The 26,708-nt window shown below is 40.1% G+C and overlaps 1 protein-coding gene across 3 annotated transcripts in view; it reads left to right on the forward strand.

The window, feature by feature from the left end:
- Positions 1-8,268: 8,268 nt before the first annotated feature.
- Positions 8,269-26,708, forward strand: part of LOC146384445 (RNA-binding protein Raly-like) — a 71,381-nt gene continuing 52,941 nt past the window's right edge. For 2 of the 3 annotated variants that reach the window (XM_084936396.1, XM_084936397.1), the window contains exons 1-2: positions 8,269-8,402; positions 17,291-17,363. In XM_084936396.1, coding sequence (XP_084792522.1) covers positions 8,366-8,402; positions 17,291-17,363 — 110 coding nt within the window. In that variant the 5' untranslated portion in view covers positions 8,269-8,365. The remainder of the gene's footprint in view (positions 8,403-17,290; positions 17,364-26,708) is intronic. The other variant, XM_084936395.1, reaches the window with a different exon arrangement.

Genomic DNA, 26,708 nt, shown 5'->3' on the forward strand with positions numbered 1-26,708 from the left:
TCAGCCAGTATCACCAAAGACAGACCTCCTGGAAAACAGGTGGAGCTGTGAAGCACTCACCGGAAGGAAGTGAAAGGCTCATACTGTCATCTTTTTTTCAGGTTTTAAAACTTTTATCAGATTTTTTTTTTATTACAGCAAGAAATTTGTTAAAATATTAATTTCATTGGTTTTCTGTATTGCTCTTACAAAACGGAGCATCTGAGTGGAGAGGTGTTGTTTTGTAATTTTGTCTGTCTTTTAGGTGTTTTGTGGTGATCCTGATGTAGCTGTGACTTCAGTTCTTAAGCGTTATAATCTTAAACTTTTAAAAACTAAACATATGTTGGCATTTTCGACTAGAACAAATGATGCTGTGCTCATACTTGAGCCATCATCATGCAACACCATCAAAGTATTATATTTCTGACACCACAGGAAATACATGCTTTTATTCTGGGACTTTTCTAGAACAGCTTGATTCTTATAATTATGAAAATAATCCTTCATCTTTTTTTGGGCTTTAAAGCAGTCCCTCAGTTTTTTCACATTAGCTGAAAAAACATTTGTTTTAACACCTTTCTCTGTTAATAAGATATCATTCCTCTAATTGTTTAATATCAGGATTCACCTTGGTTACACTTTATGACAGAAAGTAAAGAGAAGAAGAGTGACACAAAGTAAGTTATCCTAAATGTCGTGCTTGTGCCAATGAAAACTTTGCTACTGTTGGCAAACGACAAAGGAAGAGGAGAGGGGGAAGGCATGTTAGAAAGCAGTGAGAGAGCAGGAAAGTGTAGTGAGAGTAGGGACTTGATGTATCGTCTATGAGCAGTAAAGGGAGAGAGCTGGCTGATATTGGATATTGGAGCATACTTCATTGGACATGGAGCTGAAGGGAACAGGTGATAAGGAGATGTTGTGTAGTAGCTGATACAGGCTCTGGGTGGTGGGGAAGAATTGCTAGATGGCTGGATAAGAATGGCTGTAGTGATGAGGGAAACTGCAAAGAAGGTGTTTGATGTGACCTTTGGACAGAGGAAAGGGGACAAGGAGACTTGGTTTTGGACTGAGGACATACAGGATCACTTAGGAAGAAGTTAGCAGAGAAAGAGCAGGATAGTCGGGGATTCAAAGAAAGTAGACAGGAGTACTGGGAGGTGATGTGTACAGTGAAGAATGATTGAAGAAAGCATGGGCAGCAGGTTAGGGTGGTTAATGATAGAGACAGAAATGTGCTAACGAGAGAAGAGAAGAAAGTTAGAGAGAAGTAGATGGGTGGAAGACAGTTAGAGAATCAGGAACTGCAGAGGGTTAGTAACAAGGAAATGAGGGCGGCTATGGAAAGGATAAAGAGTGGAAAATTATCCATATGACATACCTGTGGAGTATTGGAGAAATCTAGGAGAGAGGGGAATCATCTTTTTGACCTGATTGTTTAAAACAACCTTGGAGTACGAGAGGATGTCTGAGGAATGTAGAAGTGTACTCATACTGATTTTCAGAGACAAGCGTGATGTGCAGAGCTGTAGTGACTACAGAGGGATAAAACTGAATAGCCATGGCATGTGGAAGGAAAAGAGGTGTTGGGGTTAGGTTAAGAAGAGATGTGATCCATTTTAAAATTCTTTTATTTGTTTTTAAGTCTCTTAAGGGTCTTGCCCTTTCTTATTTGTTTGATCTGCTTCAGACAAATAAGAAAGGGCAGCACTGCGGTCAGCTGTTATGTTGTTTTTAAAGTGCTTTAGAAATAAAGTGAAAGTGAAAGTAAAGTGAAAGTGATGATCAGTGAGCAGTAGTATGGCTTCATGCTGAGAAGAGCGCTACAGATGCCATGTTTGCATACATATTATTGGGTGCCAAGAAAGATGTGGTGCTGCATCAGGAAGTCGGGAGTGGCAGAGAAGTCTGTGAGGAGGGTGGAGGACAATCTGCCATGCAGAAGGAAGAGAAGAAGACCACAGAGAAGATTGATGCATGTTTTGATGGAGGATATACAGAGGGTTGGTGTGACAGAGGATGATGGTACAGATGGAGTGAGATGGAGGCAGATGATCCAATGTGGTAATCCTTAACTGGAACAGCTAAAACAAGAGGAAGAAACACTCTGGCTTGACAAATTATGGATGTTGGTTGGTGTCCACCAGGTGGAGCTTGAGTCTTTTCAGAAAACCAAAGAATTCAGGTCTCTTCACAAACATGTGGCACCACCGCACTTTGGAAAATGATAATTTACTTTGGCAAAGTTGCTGATTATAGTTTGAAGCTTTGATCCAAACCACATGAGAACTGAGAGTTCTGAAAACAAAGATGATTTACTCACGTTTGTCTTTTCAGGCAGAAGCAAACTGACAGATGGTTTTCTGTGTTTCTGATGTTTGTTTGAGGTTTTTGCTGTTGTTTCCTTATTGGTTCTGGATACATATTGCAGTCAGTCAGTTTCTGGCCTGTAATTTTTTAATACAGCTTGCAGGGACTCAGTGGAAATAAATTGTGTTTAACCAGGATTATATGAGTTATGACATCTGCTTTCCAAGTGTGTCCTGCCCAAGACAGGAAACAGTGGTGAATTATATGAACAGAAATTCACACGTAATGAGTTTACAAATGTGGATGACTAAAAGAGTAAGATAAAAAAAAACACTTCAAATGAGGGAATGTAATTGAGAATTGTTTTTGATTTGAGGCTACAGATTGTTTTTATGTGTTTGAAGCTACCTGGTACCTAGACCTGAATCTTGTTCCATTTTAAAAACGTCTAGGCTGGGCTGTGCCTTTGGAGGTGGTCCTGAGGGTCTTGATCCACACTGTAATGATGTGAGTCTTTAAGGGTCACATCATGAGCCAAGACGTTAAATATTTGTGAGACATCTCTATACCCTGACATCATGTGAGTTATTGAGGTCCAGAGATGGGCATTACAGTAACGCGTTACAAGTAACGCGTTACTGTAATCTGATTACTTTTTTCAAGTAACGAGTAAAGTAAGGGATTACTATTGCAAAAACGGTAATTAGATTACCGTTACTTTCCCGTAGGAACGCTGCGTTACTGCGTTACTAAAACCGTGATTTTTTTGCGAGAATGTCTCATGACAGTGACGTAAGCAAGTGCGACGTTTGTGACAACAGCTGTGTGCAGATCAACAATGGATCATATATCGAGTGCGGGAGAGAGTATGAGCATGCAGCGTTTAAAGCGTGGAAGTACTGACCTTACTTTGAGTTTGATTCCATAAAAAGTGACAAAAACATTAGTGTCCGTTGTGCGTAGGAAGAAAACTTCTTTTTACAGCGAAAAAAAACCCCTAAACTTCTAAGCAAGCACCAAGTGCACAACGACGTAATGGGAAATTCACAGAGAAACTCGCGGATTCTTCCACTGACCGCTGCGGCACACCTGCACCAGGGTAAACCTCCGCCTACCCCACTCCTGCTTTACAGGTGGAAATAGAGCAACAGGACCGCTGAGTCTTTGACTTGATTTATTTTCTGCTGTGTTTTACTTGCATCTATTTGAAAGACTGAGTGTAAACACACAAAATATTTTATTTTATGTGCTGGAATGTGCAGAAAATAGGTTTAAATGTTAAACAAATTTCTTCAAGTCAGAGAATGTTGCATATAATTTAATTTTTGCTTGATGCATAAAGTTAAAAGATTAAAACTGATAAAACAAGTTTAAAAAAAGGAGACTTTTCCATTTGATTACATTTTGTATGATGGATTATGCAGAAAAAGTAGAATTGGGCTGAAAGATCTATCGCTTTATCACCTATTCAGGTTGTAAATCGTGTTTTTAAAAAGTAACTAAGTAACTAAGCAACTAAGTAATTAATTACTTTTGAAAATAAGTAATCAGTAAAGTAACAGGATTACTTTTTTGGGGAAGTAATCAGTAATTAGTTACTGATTACTTTTTTCAAGTAACTTGACCAACACTGTTGAGGTCACATGGGTCAGGATAGGTGCAGATGCGGAGCTGGGTCTTGTCCTGCTGAGGTGGATCTCCTGTGTTGTGCCACGTGCTTGTGGAGTGGTTGTTTGGTTTCTCCTTTGCAAATGTCTTAGTACTACTTACTGCACTACATTGTTCAGCTTGTGTTTGGATGTTTCATCCTTGGGTTTTTGTCTGAGTTGTTGCTGGGTCTGAAGTGCACTGGGATTTTGGAAGTTCCTCCTCAAAAAGGTCAAAAGAAATTGATGGGATTAGGCCAGCGGTCCCCAACTTTGTTGCGCCACGGACCGGTTTAATGTCAGACAATATTTCCACGGACCGGCCTTTAAGGTGTCGCGGATAAATGCAACAAAATAAAATGATACGACCAAGACAAAAACTGTGGTATTTTGTAAGTACAATAATAAACATGAATTCACTGTGTAATTGTGCAACTTTATTAGCAGCGTCCACCTGAAATGTGCCAACAATATTGAGAGTAACATCCTCCTCTCTACCCCTTAATGCTCTCTGGTCACTATAGTAACGCGTAAATATTTCTTTCAAAGTAAGACACACAACTACAACACGGGAAAAGACCCAGGGCAACCAAGTTAACGATAAAAACCCTGAAAACCAACTCTTGCTCAGTTTTGTTTTTACCCCCTAAAGTTGGGACTGTAAATTAAAATTCAGCTTCTAGGCTCCTTATTTAAGTTTCAAGACATAAGATCCGGTTCACCCAACAGTGCCAAAGTGGTGATTAAACTCCAGAAGTGTTGACCCACACGATGACTGTCACAGTGGCCTTCAGATAAATCAGTGGGGAATGCAGCCCAGAATACATACACTAATCAAGGAATCCAAACACATAGTTTCTTTTTGCCATTTTTGTAGTTAAATGCCAACTCATAAGACATTGTACCATGAAAAGAAACAAACCAGCCCCACCAACATTTCTTTTTTCATTTTTACATGAATGGTGGAGTAAGTTTGTTGGACATCTACCAGGTCCCCATCAATCTACCAGAGGTTGGTAATGGCTTTTGTTTGCCACAAGCCTAAATAGGTACATTTTCAAAAACTGGATAATATTAGCTCGCAAATGACTTTTCATTGATTCAATTAAGATTACAGTTTTTCCATTACTGGGGCTCCAAACAAGCAAAACTTCTTTAAAAAGGATTGAACTTAAACTAAACAAACCTTAAATAGATGGGTTGCTAATGATTTGAGAGATGTTAATGGCTGGGGACTTACGGTGGAATTTCTTACAATAATTTGTGTTAATTTTAATAAAACTAACACTATCTCATCATTGATACCTGTGAAGTGTAACCCTTCACAGATGAAAACATGTTATGATCTCTCTGTACATTTTGGTTTATTTCTGTAACATTTCAGATTTCTAAAAACATTTCTAAACCCTGTAAGTAGAATCAAACAATTTATGGATTTAGGGTTTTTTTTGGATACTTTATCTTCTGTTGCAGATTCCCTCCTGCATGCTGACTGTGTGTGTGTGTGTGTGTGTGTGTGTGTGTGAGAGAGAGAGAGAGAGAGAAAAGCTTTGCAGGTGTGATTTTGCATATTTTCTATTTGGCTCCACTCAGCAGAGAGATTAGCAGCAGGTAGAGTGACAGGTGGATTAAAATGGACTGCATCTCTGGCTCGAGTAAAAAAATAAATATTAATTAGACCTTCATTATAGAGCAGTTACTTGAATTGTCATTGCAGCAGTGCTGATGGTTTGACTCCTGTGTTGAAGTTGTTCTGTTCATGCTATTAACTGCAATAAATGCCATTATTAGACAGCAAAATATTAAATAAAACTTTAAATGAAATGAAAACAAAAACTTAAATTGAAGTGTTCCAGGTATTTCCTACTGGAAGGAAGGCCATGAGGCAGTTCCAGAAATGCTGGAAAGATTATATCTTTTGGCTTGCCCATCCATCCATCCATCCATCCATCCATTGAGACTGGTGCGCCCAGGATGGATGGATGGATGGAAAATTTTACACATCTATCCATGCATCCATTTTCTGCTGCTTATCCAAAGGAGCAGCAGTTTCTAAGAAATGCCCAGCTCTGGCTTTCCCGGCTGCCTCCTCCGGCTCTTCTGGCAGAACACTGAGGTTTTCCAAAGCCAGCTGAGAGACATCATCTGCCTGTTTCTGCCCCTGATTCACTTCCATTTAAACATACCTGAAACACCTCACCTGGAAGACATTCTAGTCAGATGAAGAAGCAGCTGAACTGAATCCTTTCAGTGTAGGAGCACCTCCACTCAGAGGTCCTCCTCATTGCCTGAGCTCCTCACCCCGAGCCTGGCCACCCTTCAGAGCGAGCTCATTTCCGCTGCTTGTTTCTGAAAGTGTCTCGTTCCTTCATTCACTGCCCAGAGTTTCTGTCTAAAGCTGAGTGTAGGAAGGTAGAATGAGTTTTTACTCCGCCAACCTTCGACCTTGAGCTACTTGAACTCCTCCACTTGGGACAGCAACTCATCTCTAGCCTATAGTGGGGCTTCATCCCATTCCGGCCAAGAATCACAGCTACAAAATGAATAAAACTGCTCCAGCTGAGCGTCAAACCAACAGATTTTTTTTTAAATCTGCAGCTTCTCTACAAACAAACACAAATTACATTTTTAAAATTAGTCCATAAAATTAGCCTTTCTTGTGTGTTATCCCACACCTCTTGTGGTCTGATGGGTAATTGCTCATTGAAATGCATGTGGGGAGGCCGTTAGCCAGCTGCTGACATGAGGCTGACTCCAAGATAAATAAAGTAGCCCAGGAGACAGCCCTGCTCTCCTCATCATCATCATATCTTAATTGGAAAGGACAGCTTTAATTAAAATGAAACCATTTAATGTATTTTGTAATTAAAGATGAGTTAGATGGCGACTGCTGGGTTGGGCCAGCAGGGCCACTGAAACAGAAGCAGGCTTTGATTTCATCAACACATTAGAGTTAAATCTCTTATTTATTCTTTTCTTAGACAAATATCATCCTGTTAGGAATTTAAAGACATTGAACTCTGAGATGGATTATGGCTTGAAACATTAATTCAGAAGAACATTGGAAGAAGCAAAAACTGCAGTTCCCTTAATTTCCGCTTGAAGCTCCAGCAGTGAGTTGGTTCCCCTAGACTCCCATTAACCATCTTTAACCTGGCTACAAAAAACAGCTTAGTTTGCATTATTAGGGGTGTGGCCTCTTTGATTGACAGGTGGATGGTGACCCAGCTGCTAACTGCAAGGCTTCACCTCAGCTAATTGGAGCCCCTGGAACCTCTGGAACATCTTTTTATGTGGATATCATCTGGAGGTTAAAATAGTGACTTCTGGTTTCCAAAACACAAAACATGATGTCAGCCAAAACGCTGATGTTGAAAAATGGGTGATGTTACATTTATTAGTCCCTGAATCCTCCCTTCGTTATGCTGCAATAGGTGTAGGCTGCTGGGGGATTCCCATAATGCACTGAGTATTTATTTTCACCCACTATGTGTTAATAGACCTCTCTGCATTGAATCATACTTGTTATTAATCTCCGGCTCTCTTCTACAGCATGTCTTTTATCCTGTCTTCCTCTTCCTGCCCCAACCGGTTGCAGCAGATGGCCGCCCCTCCCTGAGCCTGGTTCTGCTGGAAGTTTCTTCCTGTTAAAAGGGAGTTTTTCCTTCCCACTGTCGCCAAAGTGCTTGCTCATAGGGGGTCACATGATTGTTGGGTTTTTCTCGCCTTGAGGTGACTTATGTTGTGATTTGGTGCTGTATAAATAAATTGAATTGAATCTTTCAGTTTACTATCAAACTGTAATTAATACAGCTCTCCAGCTGCACTCTGGCTCAGGATAATCATATTTGTTCTGTCTAGAAAATGAATTCTCAATATATGTGGGGGAATAATTACAAAACTCAAATAACAATTCTCCCTTTTGGTTTGCGATCACCTCCTCCCAGAATGCAGTAGTGTTGCAGAACAGTGGGTTTTGCTTTAACAGGCAGAAAAACATGCACTTCAATTTCTGCTAGCCTTCAACAACCTTGCTTTCATCCACTAGGTGGCATGACATCTCCATCAGCCAAACACTGAGGCTCACCTGCCTGCTGTTACAGCTAAAGGTACACAACAAATGGAAATACATCTTAAACTTTAAAGTACAAGTTAAGTGAAATGTGCCTTTGAATAATATTTCATTCCACTGATTCTGCGTGTCCTTCTCTACAACACTTGAAGTGGTGATTTCACATCTTTCTCTTTTGCATGCACACTCACTCTTCCTCCCCACTTTCCTGCAGACAAATAATTTGGTCCTGCCTCCTCCATCCCTCTGCTGTTAGGTGGTACAGCCCACTGCCATACTCAGCAGTCAGCCTCTCTCTCGGAGGAGGAGGATTCACACTCTGGTTTTATTTCTCTCCTCCTCTCCTTCTCCTCTTGCTATGACCCATTTGACGAGCGGCTGCCACCAAGACCGATGTGAGTAACAGACACACGTAGACACAGAGTTACATGAGTGTGTTTTTGAGAGAGTGAAGAACGATGTGGTTAGGGTTCACCGGGAGTGCAGTGATGTGCAGGTGTGCATCTCAGGTGTGACCAAGTGTTCATGTGATGGAAACAACTCATGGAGCAAGAGCTGGGCTGAAACTAGATGCTTTGCCCTTTACACTGATGTGAGGAGTGGGCTGAAAGAGCTTTAGCTGTGGCTCAGGCGGTTTAGCAGATCATCTACTGATCAGAAGGTTGAAGGTTTGATTCCTGTCTGCTTCGGTCTGCATGTTAAAGTATCCATGGGTAAGATACTGAAACCTGAGTTGCTTCTGATGTGTTCATTGGAGTGTGAATGTGTGTGAATGATAGATAAAAATAAAGCACTTAGACATAGAAAAAAAAATGCTTGAATGAATGTGTGTGTGAAGCACTGAATGTGACATGTTGTATAAAAGTGCTTTGACTGCTCGAGTAGAAAAGTGACATGTAAAAACCAGTCGATTCACATGAGGAACAGTGGTCTCAGCGTGTGAGTGTGTTGATGGACATGAAATACGTGTGTTTGAGCTCATTCTTCACTGAAAGACTAAATTGTGCCTCTTCATCGCTCTAAAGTGGGATGCTGTCACATCACTTGTCTGAATGGGTGTCTGTGCAGGTGTTAGACAGCATTCAGAAACACAGTGCTGTTTCTCAAAATCAGGAATCAGTCATTTACAGCTTTTTTAAGCCAGGATGTGTTTTTTGTGCCCATGTGAACTTATTCAAGAAGTATCGTGGATATGGTCTGCTGCTGATTTCAGCTTCCGAACATGCTTTGTTGGTGCAGAACGTTTTTGACACAGCACAGACAGAAACTAGGTTACTGTTAAAATAACGTGAACATGTTAAAAATAACATTTTTTATGTAAGCATCATAATTTTTAAGGATTGGTATGACTAAAGGCGGCACAACAGTGATGAATCTCAGCTTGTCTGAGCCTCTTCTTGTCCACATATCAAAGAAAACAAACTCAAATACCTCCTGATGGTACTCAAAGTGTTTGTGTGAGTCTAAAATATATCAAATACTATTAACATTCACCTCAGAAGAGACACAAAAAGACATGAAAATGACCAACATGTTCTGATCTCAGGACCTCAGATGCTGTTGTTCTGTCAGATGTCTCTGGTGTCTCTGACTCACAGGTAAGGCGTCCTTTGGTGTTTCTGCTTTGACACACCCACCCAGAGATAACAGGTTCATTTATATTAAGAGGGTTTAAATCAAACTTTCTTTTTTATAATCAGACTTTTGGCTAGGTTTAAGACCTAAAAACTACTTGCTTAGATTCAGGAAATGGTCACTGTTTGGGTTAAAATGTTCTCCTTCTCAGCATTAACCATGCATGTTGGTGTGTCAGGCATAAATGGATGCCTGGTGCTTTAATTCGAGATTCCAGCAGTTTTGACATAAGCAAAGTGTTGTGACGCCCTGAGAGTGGGAGTGGGCTAAAACAACAGTTCACTCTGGTGGAGCTGCACCATCGGCGTAACTTTGTGCTGAACATTGGGGGGTGGGGGTGGGGTCAAGATGTCTGTCTAAATAAATAAATAAATCTGGGTAAATTCCCAGATGATTAAACATGGTAATACCTGAAACGAGTAAAGAAAATCAACAGCCTATTTATGCAAGATAATTCATAATTTTATGGGGGGTTATATTGGTTGGGTCTGATTATTGGGGGGGTCATAAACCCCCTAATCCCCCTGGAAATTACGCCCCTGAGCTGCACCTCTGTCTGGTCCTTGTGGGTCCCCTTTGAGTCTTTGCTTTTCTGACTTCTTTCCAGCAATAAGAACAAAGCTCTAACTACAGCAGCACAGGGGCAGTGACTCTGAGGTCCTTTTCTTTGTTAAACACTCATCTAATCATAACAGATCCAATCATGTTGTCTCCTCTTGGGACTCAAAAATAATTAATGAGAGTTAAGCTCATGGTTGTGTTTATGCATCCTTGAAAAACATGTAACATCCTCACCATCCACACTGACAGATCAGTGTCACAGTTTGTAAAAGTGGTGTGAACATGGCTGAAGAGGCTGTGATCATCTCTAAAATATTTGGGACTCAGTAACACTTTTAAACAGATGCTGAAGGCATTAATTAAAAAAAAAAAAAAAATCCTAAAATAAAGCAGAAGTCAGGACACATGAAGTTTAAGTTTAACACAGGGTGGAGAACATGACGACAATGTGACTTTTTCAGTTTTGATAAATGATTTTAAGACGTCAACCATCTTCTGAAAGCCTGAGCTGTGACACTGAATTTTTAGTGCAGCAGGATGAACATCAGAGACATAAAGTCACAAACTAATGAAAGCAGGATGCAGAGGAGATGAGGAGATCGCTGCAACAGGAAACTGAATGGATCTGTAATCGGCACACCGATCATCCAGACTGACGCTGTGGATGAGAAGCTCCTGTTTTATTTCTTCCTGGAGACATTAAGGAGCTGACAGATGGGCGCTGATGGCTGCGTTTGTCTGTCACGTATAGAATGAGGATGTTTTTCTAATGTATGTAGACAGTAATGTACGCATATTGTCACTTTAAGGTAATTCATGTGGCAGTACGATAGCAATATACTGCGGAATAGTCAGCAATTCAACACTGTATATGATCACACAGATTACACTAAACATCAAAGTCAGCTTGGTATGTGTCAGCCATTCCCACCATATTTTCCTAATCTCTCATAAACTGACATCTTTATGACGGATAACAGTTACATAAATTGATTTACTTCTATTCGAAATCAGTTCATCTTCTTCCAGTGGCTTGAAAGGTGTGAAAAACTAAATACACTGAAAATATGAAACTATCTAAAGTTTGATATATTTCAAGGAGTTACCCTGAGTTATAAATGTTTGCAGTGGGTGCATCCACAGATGAGGTCAACTAAAACCAAAAACCAGCTCCGTTTTTTGTTGCTTCACTGGATTCACACTTGTCTTTATGCCGGGCCTTGGTGCTGACAGAAGAGGCTCTTCACTTCCAGTCACTAAAAATATGAACAGAAGCTTCATCAAGTCACAAAATAAAAGACCCCGTGCAGACTAAACACGGCATTTTAGAAATGCTCTTGGTGTGATTTAAAGTCGTGTGAAGAAAAAAGTATCTCAGAGACATTGCATCCTGGGGTACCATCCTCTCTTTAATCTTTTGATTGGCTGACCCTTGCAGATTAAAGGCTTGGACATTTGGTGGGTGGGGTCTCTCTGCTCGGAGCCAAAGCTCTGCTCCTGAGATGACCATATTAGGTACTTCCCCTTTTTGTGACATCCCAGAGTCAGTTAAATAAAATACCAGTCTGCAGCCCGAGCTTTTGACTCAGAGAGATCACTCTACATACACTGACCTCATTGGTCATATTTAATATGAACAGCCAACTTGTAGTTTTACAAGATGGTAGTGAGATCTACAAGGATATATGGCTTGGACAAAGACAGTTTTCAAGCTGGAGATGTTAAGATCTTCACTGGGATGATCAGGATGGACAAGATTAAAAATGAGCACATCAGAGGGACAGCTGAGGTTGAGCGGTTTTGAGACAAAGTTGGAGAGGAGGGACAGCGGAAGTGTTGGACAATGGATGAGGAAAACCACAGAGAAGATTTATGAATGTAGTGAAGGAGGACATGTAGAGGGTGGTGAGGCAGAGGAGGATGCTAGGGATAGGATGAGACAGAGACAGATGAATTGGCTCTGGCAACCACTAAAGGCAGCAATCGAAAGACAAAGAAGAGAACAGCGCTGGAACATGAGATATATGACAGGAAATAACCAGAAGCAATAGGTTCCCTTTAAAGACTTGATTCGACCTGATGAGTAAAGTTTTAAGGCAGAAACAGTTCCAATTTTATTTATATAAAACCAAATCAAAACAACAGTTGCCTCAAGGTGCTTTATCCTCCTAGGACAGGGGTGGGCAATCTCAGTCCACGAGGGCCGGTGTCCCTGCAGGTTTTAGATGTGTCCTCGAACCAACACAGCTGATTTAAATGGCTAAATTAGCTCCTCAACATGTCCTGAAGTTCTCCAGAGGCCTGGTAACGAACTAATCATGTGATTCAGGTGTGTTGACCCAAGGTGAGATCTAAAACCTGCAGGGACACCGGCCCTCGTGGACTGAGATTGCCCACCCCTGTCCTGGGACCTGGCGTCCACATATGTGGGCATCACATTTTGGGTTATTTAGACCAAAATACTCAATTTTGCTCTACAAGGGCCTGATATTCACTTATGAGGACATTATACTGCTACTGTTCTATCAAAATTTTAAATGAATATCCTCATATGTGGCTCTCATTTTTCTTAAAAACAAAAATTAGGTAAAACAAAAAAAAAAATCTGCTAATTCTTTGTTTTTACATTCATCGGGTCCCAATCAGTCCAAATATCAAAGAGAAATTAAAAATGCATGCTGTGGAAGAGTTTGGGTCTTAGGAGGTTAAGATAAGTTAACGTTTATTAGTCCTACATGTGGGAAATTTGTTACATTTCCATGCTAAGGATCCTAAAATTACACAAGAAAGAAAATAGAGAAAACCCCAACAATCAGATGACCCCCTATGAGCAAACACTTTGGCAACAGTGGAAGGGAAGAACTGCCTTTTAACAGGAAGAAACATCTGGCTTCCCTTGCCCCCAACCAGCTGCAGCAATCATGCTGTGGAAGAGAACCAGAGATTAAGAATAAATAATGATTAAATGAAGAGAAATGAGTAAAATAATAATAATAATATTAAAAGTGGCTATTGATCCCAAGAGTTCAACGATGTGAATTTCATTCCAACTTTAAAAAGTAATTTTATGCGCTTTTCCTCACCAAAAATCATGTCTGTAATCCTCATTTTTTTGTCTTAGAATTATATTAAAACCTTTTATTACTAAGTTTGAAGCATTTTATAAAAAGTATTAAGTTGTGTTTTGCCTCAGACTGTTTTAAAAGCAACACACAAGCTTCTGATTAATGTTGAGTGCAATACAAGTGGCCAGTTGATTCATCAGTGCAAAATGCAGATACAGGTATTCTGCTGATAAAGGGTCATAAACTGATTTAACTGCTGAAGCAGCCATCCACATTCCACAGAAAATGTCGGCGTTAGTTAGCCTAGTATACATTTTTCACAGCCCTTTTTGCTGTTGCTATTTTGATAAATGTTGTGTTTTTCATGAATCTGATGGAGGCGGACAGACCATCATCATCACTGCAGAGCGAACGGACGCTCTCTGACAGTTCTTTAAAAACTTAGACATAGACAGACAGAGAGAAGTAGCCTTATTGGCCTCATCCAAACGCCAGCACCCGCCCTCTGCTCTGCTCTGGATTTCCTGCCAAACTCTGAAAAGCTCGTCCCTTAAAACCAATAACCAGGAGGGTGTGAAATTATCTTGTCATCGCTCTCTTCTATCCCTTGTCTCGCATTTTTCCTCTTCTTCTCTGTCTCCACCCTATAAAGCTTATGTGCCGGCCAAACAATGCAATGCAATATAAGTAATGAAACAGTTGTAATCACTCAGTCACCCGTTCAGCGCGCTGCAGGCACTGTGGCGACCTGGCAGCCTTATCGATCTCTGGTGGCAGGAACGATTAAAGGCACCCCGGCAGTTAACAGATGGTGAGTGACGGCACTCATAAACCTCGCACTAAAAGACTAATGTCCTACAAGCTGCATCCGGCGTGCCAGCAATAAACAACCCTGCCGCAGACTGTCAGCGATACGAGCAGGGAGAGAGGGTTGAAGGGAGGCGACGGGCCACCTGCTGTCCCACCAAACATGGTTTGACATGCGGGGGGTCCTCGGAGCCGAATATGGAGCGCTGATGGAGGTCGTGAGAGACAGTCTGCTCTCAGCTTTCAATTACAAAACCCAAATGGTGCCTGAATGGTTCAAATCTGAAGGAAAGAGGACAGAAAGAAACCCAGAGGAATACTTTGGAAGGAAGATTCTTTACAAAAATACAGCAACAGATATAAGCTTGACAATGGCGTAGAAACAATGGCGTAGAAACAATAGCGTAGCTCCATGTATGCTAATGTTGGTCGAGCTGACCACCTCTTCAGTTTAGTTTGAAAAATCTCAACAATTAATATCTTGCATCTAACAACTTAGACTAGATTCACACTTAGGTGTCTTTAGTTAATTGTCATGACAACAGCAACTAATCATGGAAAGATAAGCTTCAGTTAGCAGTTAGCATGAGCCAAGCTGCCTCCATGTTACTGTCTTTGTTCATATAAAACAGTCTGATTTCACAACACAGTGATAGCTTCTCCTAGATTTTAATGCCAAACTACATGAGCCAGAATATGTAGTCTAGCAGAATATTTACATTCTGAATAGGATTTGACAGACTGATGCCTGCAGTGGCTTTCAAAGAAAGTCTGTCTTCCATGCAAACTATAGGACACCATGACTATCTGCTAGCGACCAATGCAAGTGCAAGGAGGTGTTCAGTGTAGCAAACTTTACTTCTTTGCAACCGATATCACGCTATCGACTGCCAGCAACCTCTTGCAACCAATCACCAACCAGTCTTAGAATATACATTTTCACCTAGACTGGTGGTTTTCAGGGGGTCACTGAACATTGTCTAGGCCTAAATAAGTATATACAGTAAATGTGGCTTTAGCACTTAATTTCATGTTAGCTGCCAACTGGCTGGGGAACACACATTTTTCTCTCCTGATCAGTGATTGCCAGATGGTCACCACCTCATCATAAATGCTGAGACCAAATCTGAACTTGGGGGGAATGAAAAAAATATTAATTCCAAGTGACACATCAAAAACTTCACATTTGTTTCAAAATGCCAGTTGTGCCTTTCTCACAAACATACGGTCATGTACTGCCTTAGACAAAATGTTATTTATTATACTACTCATTCTAATATTAATCCAAAGAGCACTCCACTGTGATCACCACACTGATTCTACTGTAGAAATAAGGCTGCTCATCACTGCTTTGTTACCTACTGAAAATCAGGCTCTGGCTCCTGGGCTGGAGACTGCATACACCACTCTGGGTTCTTCACAACTAGCTTTGTGTGCTTTGCAGCTGTCTCCGCAATTTAGCTTCTCGTTAGTGTCCTGTCATGCAATAAATAAATAAAAGTCCACATCTCTACTCCCAAGTTGTAAATCACTCCAAAATTTCCCACCTCACAGCACATGAACAAAAAGCCAGCTGACTGTAGCATGTTTGCAGAAAAAAAAGGCATTTATGCAAAGAGCATTGTAGCTGAGTTACTATGTGAATGCATTATGTGGCAATAAATATATATGGCCACACAATGCATATAATATATAGAGTTTGAACCATTTAGGTGTATACATGTAAATCACATTATGGTGAACTTGTCGTACATTAGCTTGCTTGTTCTGATGCATTATAAACTTGTGGTTTCTGAGTTAGCTTAGCATTCAGATGTGAAATGGGTTTCAGCGGATTGGAGTTTAAATTGTTCTCAGCACAGCTGATTTCAGTTGCTAGATTACCTCCTCAACTTGTCTTGATGCTCTCCAGAGGCCTGGTAATGAACTAATCATTTGATTCAGGTGTTTTGACCCAGGGTGAGATCTAAAACCTGCAGGGCACCGGCACTCGAGGCCTGGAGTTCCCCACCCTTGGTCTAGATGATGACAATGCTGCATCTGCAACTTTGAGATGAATAAAATAAAATATACTCGACTAGATAAAATAAATGCTAGTCGGGTATATTTTAGCATCTTTTCAGCCAGTGAGTCTTGTTTGAGAAACTTTCTCTCATGAGGTAGATGTAAACCAAAGCATACCTGCATGGTTACAGATAGCTTTTTGGATGTTAAGAAGTGAAATGGAAGTGAAACCTTCAGTGACCCCAGAGATTGCAACTTTTTAACTCAAAGTCGTACTGGCCATCTTGGTAATAAGTCTGGGCAGTTGTTTGGGGAGCTCCCATCTAAATGGATGAAGACAGAGCCTCAGTATCATCTTCTGTGGTCAGAGCGACATAAAAACTGTGCGTGTCCTGTATGTATGAAGAAACAAATCCATGAAAAACACTTAACAAATTGGAGGACTTTGCACCAGGATAAGGTTTCAATTTTTTCCCCTTTGCAGATTTATGTCTACTTTCAGTTTATGAAACTTGCTCAGGAGAGTAATTCTCTAATTTTTCTGGAGCCCGTTCTCTTTACTGTAACTTCCAGACGCAACCTCAGCGATTTATCACGGCAGCAACAGCAACGTAACAGCCCAGCACAGGAGTTTATAATAGTTTCTGAAATCAAATTTTCTGCTTCCCTTTTGTTAGGGTATACCCCATTTTTGTGCTCTCTTTGGCTGACAGACATGCTTGTTGTTGATAGGAGGGAAGCAGCATGAATGTGAGAGAAAATTAACTCCAGTCTGACAGATGGAAGCCAATTAGTTGCTCTGGCCACTCGTTAGGGCCGCCGGCTGAGCCCGCTGGGGCTGTGTGTGTGTGTGTTTGTGTACAGGGAGGGTGTGTAGCTGTGCACTTTGTTTGTGGTACAGTTTTTCTTTATTAATTTACTTTTGGGAGTCGTGCAAGTGCTGTGTGAGAGCTGTGTGTGGCTTATGGCTTTAGTTAGTGTTTGTAGACTTGCTTTAAGGCCAAAGTAAGAGTGAGTCTCTAGGAAAGTATGTCAGTGTAATGCCACGTAACGTGATGGATAGTGTACTGTCAGTAATACAGGTGTGTGTGTGTGTGTCAGCTGTGGGTTCAGGCAGTGTTTTATGTCTAACTCCATTACCGTCTTCCTCGCGTCAGGTGCTGAGACACCAGGCCTCAGTGTCTAACTTAATTTGACGGTTTGTTTTCCAGACGCCAGGATGAACGGTGAACTGAGAGCCGGTCGTACCACGACAGCCAAGAGAGGAAGCAGCGCCATTGACAGGTGCGTCTGCATATCTACCACTCCACCTGAGCTACAGATATTGCTTCTGTGGTGACATTTATAGAAACTTCAATTTAAAAATAATGAAAAAGACCATGACTTGCACCCTCACAACACTATCAAATAAGCTTAAAAATAATTAAAGTTTGACTAAAGAGTGTCCTAAAGAGGAATTCTACTCACTATCCTCAGCTGGAAATTGTTTTATGGTGGTTCTATGTTGACATTTAAACCCATTTGGAGGGAAAACTTGGAGGAAACTTCCAGCATGAAGTTTAGGGATTGCTTGGAAATGGGCTTTGCAGTTGTCACTATGCATTGTTGATAATTTAGAGATCTGCCTTAGAGACATGATAAGATGAAGAGAAGCAGTAGCATCTGGTGGAAGTGGTACATCATCAAGGTAGAGAAAAGGCGGTTTTAGGAAGACACTTTGATTGCTTTGGAGTAGAAAGTTTGCACGTTTGTACATTATCTTGCACCGTTTACTGAAAAGTGTGCATAATTTAATAATTTTATTATTATAATTACCAATAAATCTTAAAGAACTCAAAATAAGTAATGTGGAAATGTTAAAAAAACACAACTAAAGATAAAGAATATCCAAACAAACAAGCCAGCAGCCTTTCTTGATAGCTTGAGCTTGATAGTTGAGATGATTATTTATCAATCTTAAACATCTTCTAGATGTCCTCCTTAGACTTTCCAGAAAAGAAAACTTGTGTTCACAAGCTGTCTCATATTTTTCCATTGAGAAATTAGTATTAATGTCAAAAATGCTGCTCCCTAACAGTAAGTTAACGACCAAATCTCCTTCTTTCTCATCCTTCTGAGTTAATTAATTAAAGCATCATTAGCGTCCATCACAGGTTTATAATGATAACATCAGGTGGCAGAGTTGATGAGTGTGACAATAAAGACATGTGAAGTTTGCCATGAAAGAAATCAGACAGTTTACATGCAGACACATGTAACTGACTTAAAAGTGTTTTATTGCTTCATTCACAGCTGTTTAGTAACCAAATGTGAATCAGACGCCACTGCATTAAAAACAACAACAAAGATATATGCAGTTCTTGATTTTATCATCATCACTCTTTAGAAGCTGCTCTTCTTAGAATTTTTAATGAAATTTTGATGAGGAAAGATGAACATTTTTGATTTAACAGCATCATCCAAATCCTCACATTGATCATTGCTGAAAACTTTGGGTTCTCATCTGTTATCCTGTCCTGTCGTGTGTCTCAAGGTTCTGTTTTGGGACCTGCTGTGTTTGCACTGTATTTATTAGCATTTGGAGAGACTTGGGCATTTTTAAAGTTGTCACATATCTTACATATGACATGATATCCAGTTATACATTTTATTTCTTCACAGAATGTTGCAAAAATAATTATCAGTTATCATTATCATTATAAGTTCTTGTTTGTGCTCTTGACAGCTTTGTTGCCACTGTGATCAACAATCTTGGCCATCATTGGTTCAATCAAAAGTCAGAAATGTACTTATTACATTGGACCAGGCTCTTAGCTTTGATAACCATGTTAATAGTCTTTGTCATACTACTTTGTCCATGTTTTGTGCCTCAGTTGAATGGTGTCCAATTGCAATTCACTGTAAACTAGTCTCAGTAAGTCACTTATAAATGGTCCAAAGTGGTGATTACTTTGAGAGCTCTGCATAGTCACATCTGCTGACATTAGTGAACTCCTGCATTAATAAATATCATGCAGGTCATTGAGGTCATCCGACTAAGAGACTTATATTGCTTACTTGCTTACTTAATTTCCTTCACTGCAGTAATCTGATGGATACTGAACCTTTATTACACATAGAAACATTAATATCTGTCAGACACGTTTGCTGAGTAGACAGCATAACAAATCAAGGTGATGCTTATACACACAACCTACCTGACTATTTAAATATGACACCTGAAAAGTCTATTTGGATGAAAATCTGTATCTAAGAAAATGTGCTGTTCCCAGTGTCTCCATACAAGTGCAAACTTATGTTTTGTAATTCAGGAAATTCAGACCAAACTTCCCTCCCTGTTTTTAGAAGTGTAATCCAGGGAAGGAAGAAGGCCAGTAATAGTGTTTTGTGTTGTGTTGATGAGCCTTTGCTGAGGCCCCGTTTTTCAGCCTTGTATCATTCTATCAAAATAGCTTTGACACAGAAACTGTTAAAACTTTACAATACGACATGCGACTCCCCTGCATTTCATTTATAATTATAAAGGTATTTTATTTTAAATTACAATGTAATTACATTTACCTACAAATACTTAAAGGTAGGTACACTAGAATAAGGGGCTAACAAGTCTGATTTTTACAGGAATCAAAGAAAGAATTATTATCAAATTAAATGTATTTAATGCTTAACGTTATTTAAGGCTATTACTTCATAGTATGGATATAGATAAACACTACACTAAGTTAAGCAATGCGTACCTTTAGGTAGAGCACAATTTAATAGGAATTTTGTGGAAAAACAAACAATAGGAGGAGCGAGGTCCGTATTACTGAGTGTTCAATCTTGCACTTTTACATCTTTATATTTTCATTTCATATCATTATGTTTATGTACATGATGTTCTATTATTCAATTTCCCTCACTTTTTAGTAATTGTTTAGCAGTGATTTGAAACAGTTTATTGATAATTTAGTTAATGAAATTTGTTTAAAGTTAAAATAAATAAATAAACATTAGTCTTGATTAGTCTTGCATGATATGGCCCCTGACCAAAAGCTACAGCAGACTTATGAGGTGAGATGGAGAAACATTGTTTTTCTGCAAAATTACCATGAAATTACAGACTTTAATTTATTTACACTGCAGTTAAAATTATGTACAGAATAATTTCTGTCTGCTTTCCTGTAAAATATCTGAAGTTACACACTACATAAATGTATTTAGAGTATAAATATTTCTTTGTTTGCTGTAAAAACTTGACTCCCTACCCCCTTATTCTAGTGAACCAACCTTTAAGTATTTGTAGGTAAATATAATTGTAATTTAAACTTAATTAAATTATAATTCCATTTAATTACAGGGAATTATACCATTATCCAAATTATCCAAAAAACAAGTCAGTAAATCCATTTACATTAGAAGACATCCATGAGCGGTTCACAGAGACAGCATTCCTCTGCGATACAGAGACGTGTATTTGAATCTTTGAGTGTTCGAAATCCTTTATGTCGTTTAAATTCTTTGGATTAATTTTGCTAACATTACATGTTAAACTTGTGTTTTTATAGTAGTACCACCAGAACAGCAGCTCTATCAATGCTGGTTTTCTGTGGTTGTTAGTGCTGCAGTTGGCATTTTGTTTGAGGCTGAAAGTGAATGACGGTCCAGCTGTCCCCAGCTTTAACCTCATTCTCTGTTTACATGGAAGCTAAAGCCAAACTGTCCTCCAAATCCCACCGCCGCACGCCGCTGGACGGATTAAAGCCGGGACGAACACGACTCAGCGATGGCCAGAGTTGGGATTTACAGCCAGGCAGCCGCACAGCCAACCCCCAGAGAGGCTGTGAGGATCTGTGGAGGGAGCCAGTGGGAACAGTTCACTGTGCGTGAACCCTCGTTGCTCAGGATTTCACATAATTCACTTACCACAGCCTGCAAAAGACGGCAGGCTTAAATAAGCTTTACTTCTTAAACCTCTACCATCATGAGAAACTAAGGTGGAGAGTCAGTTCTGCGACATTTTTCCGTCTGAACACCCCAGCTTGTCTTCCAGATGGGTTTGGCCTCCTTCTCCGTGTCCTAATCAAAACTAACGACACCAAACCTGCTTTGAGCAGCAGAGCTCTCGCCTGAGGTACAAACACACAGCAGCTCATTGTAGCTACAACATTTATCACTGACAGAAGTATTCACAGGTAGCAAGCCAAGAACGTTCACGTGATGATGCAAAAACCGGCAGCGTGTCGACCCAAGTTCAGTAATGTTTACTCATCAGAGGAAAATAGTAGTTTGGCGAGTCTGTCACAGCTGCTGCGGAAGCCCCAAACTTCCTGAGAATCATTTCTGTAATCAAAAACGTGGTGTAATTTCAGGGGGTCTTGGAGGGGTTTTACAAGGAGTCTTAATGGGAGCCATGTACACAACTGTCTCATTAGCTTGCAGTGCCTAAAAACAGTATTCCCATTTGCATAAGTATATAGGGCAGAGCAGGGGTCGACTGTCACACGTCTCACATTTTGCTTGAAATTTCAGAGACTACTTGAAATGAATGAATAATATTTTTAAAAGAAGATTTACACTCACTGGGCACTTTATTAGGTACACCTTGATCGTACTGTGTTGTGTTACGATGGACATGGTCAGTAACAATCCTCAGGTAGGCTGAAAATATCCTCACCACCAATACACAGCCAGCAGCACCTGAACCACTGATACAAAGCAGGACAGATCCATGGTGTCATGTTGTTTACATAAAAAGTCTGAGCCTACCATCTCAGTGTTGGATAAGTAACTGAGACTAATCAGACCACACAATATTTTTTTCCAAACCTCTATTGTAATCACACTGTTAGCACAGATAGGAGAGTTCAGAGTCAAGAAAAACTCGGAAATTGGACTTCAAATTCTTTACACTCAAGTTTTGCAAGACAAAAGTACTGCAGGTACTGCACGTTTCAAAGTACAAAGTTGAGTCAAATGAAATAAAAATGCAGCATTCAGGCTGAAAGTAAAAATCCAAGCAAAGTGCAAAACACAAATGTCTCAATGGAAGGCAAACAATGTTTTCCAGGCTGTTAACCCTCCAAATTACACTGTCGCTTTGCACATCTCTGAAATGGGAGCGTCATCTCGCAGCAGCCAATTTTGGAGTGCATCAGAGCACCGACCCCAGTGCAGGAAGCATCCCGAGAAAAGAAATTTCATTACAATATGATGACAGGGTGACTAAGAATATTTGAATTTTCTCTAAAGGTACTTTGATTTAACAGTAATCAAAAGGTACACATAGATTAATCATCATACTTAAACTGTTTTAAATGTTGCCCATAGTGAAAGTATTTTCAGGTTAATTAAAAACACGCATGTTTTTTCTTGTTTTAGCTTCCAGCTCTGTTGCCCTGGATACGAGGTAGACTTGTGTCTGAGGTTTTTGGCTAACTGAATGATGCCACACGTTGTTTTCTCCGTAGCTCAATCTATCATTATCCTAGTTTCAAAATTTATAATTTTGTTACTTTTGGGTTTTCTTTTTGAAAAATTGAAATATTATGACAGTTTTCTTGCAAGATAACATAAAGAACATTAGAAAAATAAACTTCCTAACTGCGATGCTTAGGTGTATAATCACTGATAAATGTGTGATCGTCTGAATAATTATTTACGCTCTGATTCTCAGCTCTGTCCCTCATCCTCTAAAGGTCTGTCTCACAGTTTGAAGCCCTCTGAGAGGTTCTGGTTGCTCCACCCTGCATTTTAAATCTCCTCGCTGCAGACGTCCTTTCATGTTAGCAAGAAAGACTTTTTAAAAGCAGCGTATGCATCTCTAAGCTTCAGAGACCGAGACTCTGGGGGAAGGCTCTGAGCTCCAGTCTGAGGTGAAGGAAGCAGGGCTGTGTGGCGTGACTTATACATTATCAATACTTCACTGCACCGGTGATGTTAAACAGTGCAGAGAAAAAAACATGGCTCTCTCTGGGATGCTGACAGCTGAGCACGACCGCAGGTGGCATTGTGTTTTTTAATTGTTTGATGATCGTTAATCAAAGGGCACGATTAACTGCTCAGATGCCTCCACACAGTGTAGTGCACAGTTTACTCTTATATCAGTAATACAGGATTGATTCAAACCCAGTTACTGTTTGATCTGCATCAGAAAGCTCACTGTAACCTATAGGACATCCTGATTTTGCCAAGTGGTTGTTGTTAACATTGTTATGATAGCGTAACACGCTGATTGTGTTGTCATAAGGGAGATGCTGGCAAAAATAATACCAAAAATACCACGTGTCACCTGTTATTACTGCAAAGAAGTGGAAGAAGCATCGCACAGCACGGTTTATGGTGCTTCTGTAGGGATCAAGGCTTGTGGACAGTGCAAGTTGGCCGATGTGGGTAAATGACTGGAAAATATTGAGAGGACTGGCTGGTGATAGGGGTGGAAAGCATGGCTGATTGTTGGGAGCTGAGAGGATGACAGGGTGAGGAATGATGTGGGACTGGTGGGCTTAAGGTAAGCTCAGCAAGAGAGTCATCAGCTAATTCTAGCACCGGAGCTGATTAGCTGGGTTAGGAAAGTGAGTCCCTAATTCAGTGTGATCGTAAGTGAGCCCACCTACTGCAACTTTTATTTACCTCATGCAGTTTAAATGCAAGAGATAAATGTGTAAAACTGCAACATTATCTATAAAAATCAATTTTGTTTTTTGTAGAAGGCTGTAAACATGGTTATTTGTGCTGTAACGTTGAAGTCTGACTTACTGCTGGAGCCTCTAGTGGACATTAGCGGAACTGCATTGACATCATTAATAATAATAATAATGGATTGGATTTATATAGCGCTTTTCAAGGCACCCAAAGCGCTTTACAATGCCACTATTCATTCACTCTCACATTCACACACTGGTGGAGGCAGCTACAGTTGTAGCCACAGCTGCCCTGGGGCAGACTGACAGAAGCGAGGCTGCCATATCGCGCCATCGGCCCCTCTGGCCAACACCAGCAGGCGGTAGGGTAAGGTGTCTTGCCCAAGGACACAACGACCAGGACAGAGAGCCCGGGGATCGAATCATTGTTCCTATAAGGAGGTTTCTGTTTGAATGTAACTCAAATAAAAGCTGATATGATTAGAAAACAGGTGGAGAAGTGATGCCATTTGGGTTTTTCATTCACCTTCTTCTTGCTGCTTTGTACTAAGTCCGTTTCTATTGGACTGCCACATTTTTTGATGTGTTAATTCTGTGTTAATAGTTCTAAAAGTAGCTGTGGAAACTTCCACAGCTGTGGAAAACCCAAATGAACTGTAATTGCTCTAGTTTTTTACTCTCGCTCCAAATCTTTGTTTATTTTGAGTGCATGTCAGTGTGAGGCGAGGGTGTTTGTCATCATGGTGGATGAGCCGTGTGACAAAGTCCAGCAGCTGCTGGCTTACATGACATGATGACTTCAGTCACACACACACACACACACACACACACACACACACACACACACACACACACACACACACAGGGACTGTTGTGCGATTATGCCGCCTCTCACAGAAGCTTTACTGAATCTCTCAGATATGATCGATGGCTGCATCCTCTGTGTTTGGGACTCATGCAGACACACAAATACTTTTGTACTTCTGAGGACCCTGAATTTTTTTGGTCACTTCTAACTATTGTGACTTTTTTCCAGTAAGCACAAAACTACTAAGTGGAATATCAGAAAGCTGATGTCTATTCCAAACATCCTAGTTTTATTTTGAAAGCTTGCATTATTTTACTTTTCACAAAAAACAAGAACCACCAGGGTAAAACTGTTATATCCTCTGATGTCAGTACTTAACCTTTTTGTATCCTTTTTGTGGGATAAAAAAAAGCCACCAGTCACGGAAGTTGGCCACTCCTCCCTGAGCTTGGCTCTTCCTGTTAAATTGGAGTTTTTCCATCCTATTGTCGCCAGGTGTTTCCTCATGGGGGACTCTTATGGTGTTTTCTGTCTATTATTTTAGGGCCTTTACCTTAAAATATAAAGCACCTGGAGGCAACTGTTGTTGTAATTTTGGCACTATATTAATAAAGCTGAATTGAATGGATAACAGCCTGCAGTCATTTGTTGTAGTTTTCAGCGAGTCTCTCACGCGTCTCCTGAGCAATCCCAGCGGATTCTTCTTTGGAAAAATCTCTTGAGCTTTTCCAGATTTGATGGTCGTCTGGCTTCAGTTCACCCCTCAGATTTTCAATGGGATTCAAGTCAGGCTTTGTGCAGGCCAGTCAATAACATTCACTTTGGTGTTGGAAGAGAAAAAAAACAATTCAGACTGAATTTGTTGCTGACTGCTTGAGGGTTTTACGGTTTTTAAGATTGGATAAGTGGAAGAGAATGGATGGATCATGGTTGTTAGCTTTTTCGTGCGACTCTTGTGCCAAACGATATGTGTTAATTATCCTTAATGCTGAGTGTGTTCTCAGTGCTGTTCTTCATAACTCCACCTCTTAAAAAGTGGGGACAGGGTGTAAGATGTAAATAAAAACAGAGCACAATGATTTGCAAATCTCACAAACCCATTTATTTATTTTATTTAGTCAAAATGAGCTAATATTCTTCCTAAAATGGTAACTTTTCTCAATTTAAACATTTATGTGTTCTCTTTGTGTTCTGTTCTGTTACCATACGACACCTCAACCACAACACTTAAACACACACAGCACAGTCCACAGGACGCACTCAGAAGCTACCTTGCAGCTTCACAAGTACTCTGTTTAATCTGCACTGGTCACTCCACTTTATTGTTATTGATATTTATATTTAAAAAGTGCAATACTGTAATTTTCTGCTGCTCATTCCTGTGCAATATCCCATCTGCCCTCCCGTCATATTTCTTTTCAAGATTTTCTTATTTAATCACTAGTGTACATATATTTATATTTATAGATACATATATATTTAGTCATATTTTCTCTTTTACCACGTCTCTCTAATATTTTGCTCCTTACTATTTTTCTATTTTCTATTATTTTATTATATTTTATTATATTTTCTTCTACTGTATCATGCTGCTGAGTGACTGCTGCTCGTCAAACACATTTCATTGCAATGTTGACCCTGTGCTAACTTGCATATGACAAATAAAACTGAAAACTGAACTGAAAAATGTCCTGCACTTCGGCCTGTTTAGCACTTTTGCTAAATCCTAATGGCTAATCAACAACCTAAAACTAATTATGCTCTTCTTCTAAAATCAAGTCTCCTGAAAATTTTTAGGTCTCCAAAAAAAGGCGTCACTTTCCAAAAGCATCATCAATGTTATGGTTGTGCTTTCTAATGCTGGAGGAATGTGATTACTGATGTACAGACAGATGGTGTTTCCAAACTGATCCGGGCTCAACGCTTTAGTCTCTGGGGCTGCCGTCCAGACCTCTGCTCAGGATCCAAGCACACAATGACAGACCCACACTCGTGTGATGTGCCAGTTTGGCACAGCGCTGTTTCCATGATTTTCTTTTTAACCTGTCTGCTGACGGGAGGAGGGTCACAGGAAATCAAGAATATTTGTCATTTGTATTTTGTAATATAATGTCGCAAATTGGGGTGAAAAATATTAGGCAAACATTTTAGGCTCATGTTCAGCCCCTTGCCCTGACACAGATATATAGTTGTGTGAAA

Source organism: Perissodus microlepis, chromosome 7 (genome assembly GCF_051167445.1).
Source record: "Perissodus microlepis isolate ML-2025 ecotype Zambia chromosome 7, ASM5116744v1, whole genome shotgun sequence".
Taxonomy (NCBI): Eukaryota; Metazoa; Chordata; class Actinopteri; order Cichliformes; family Cichlidae; genus Perissodus; species Perissodus microlepis.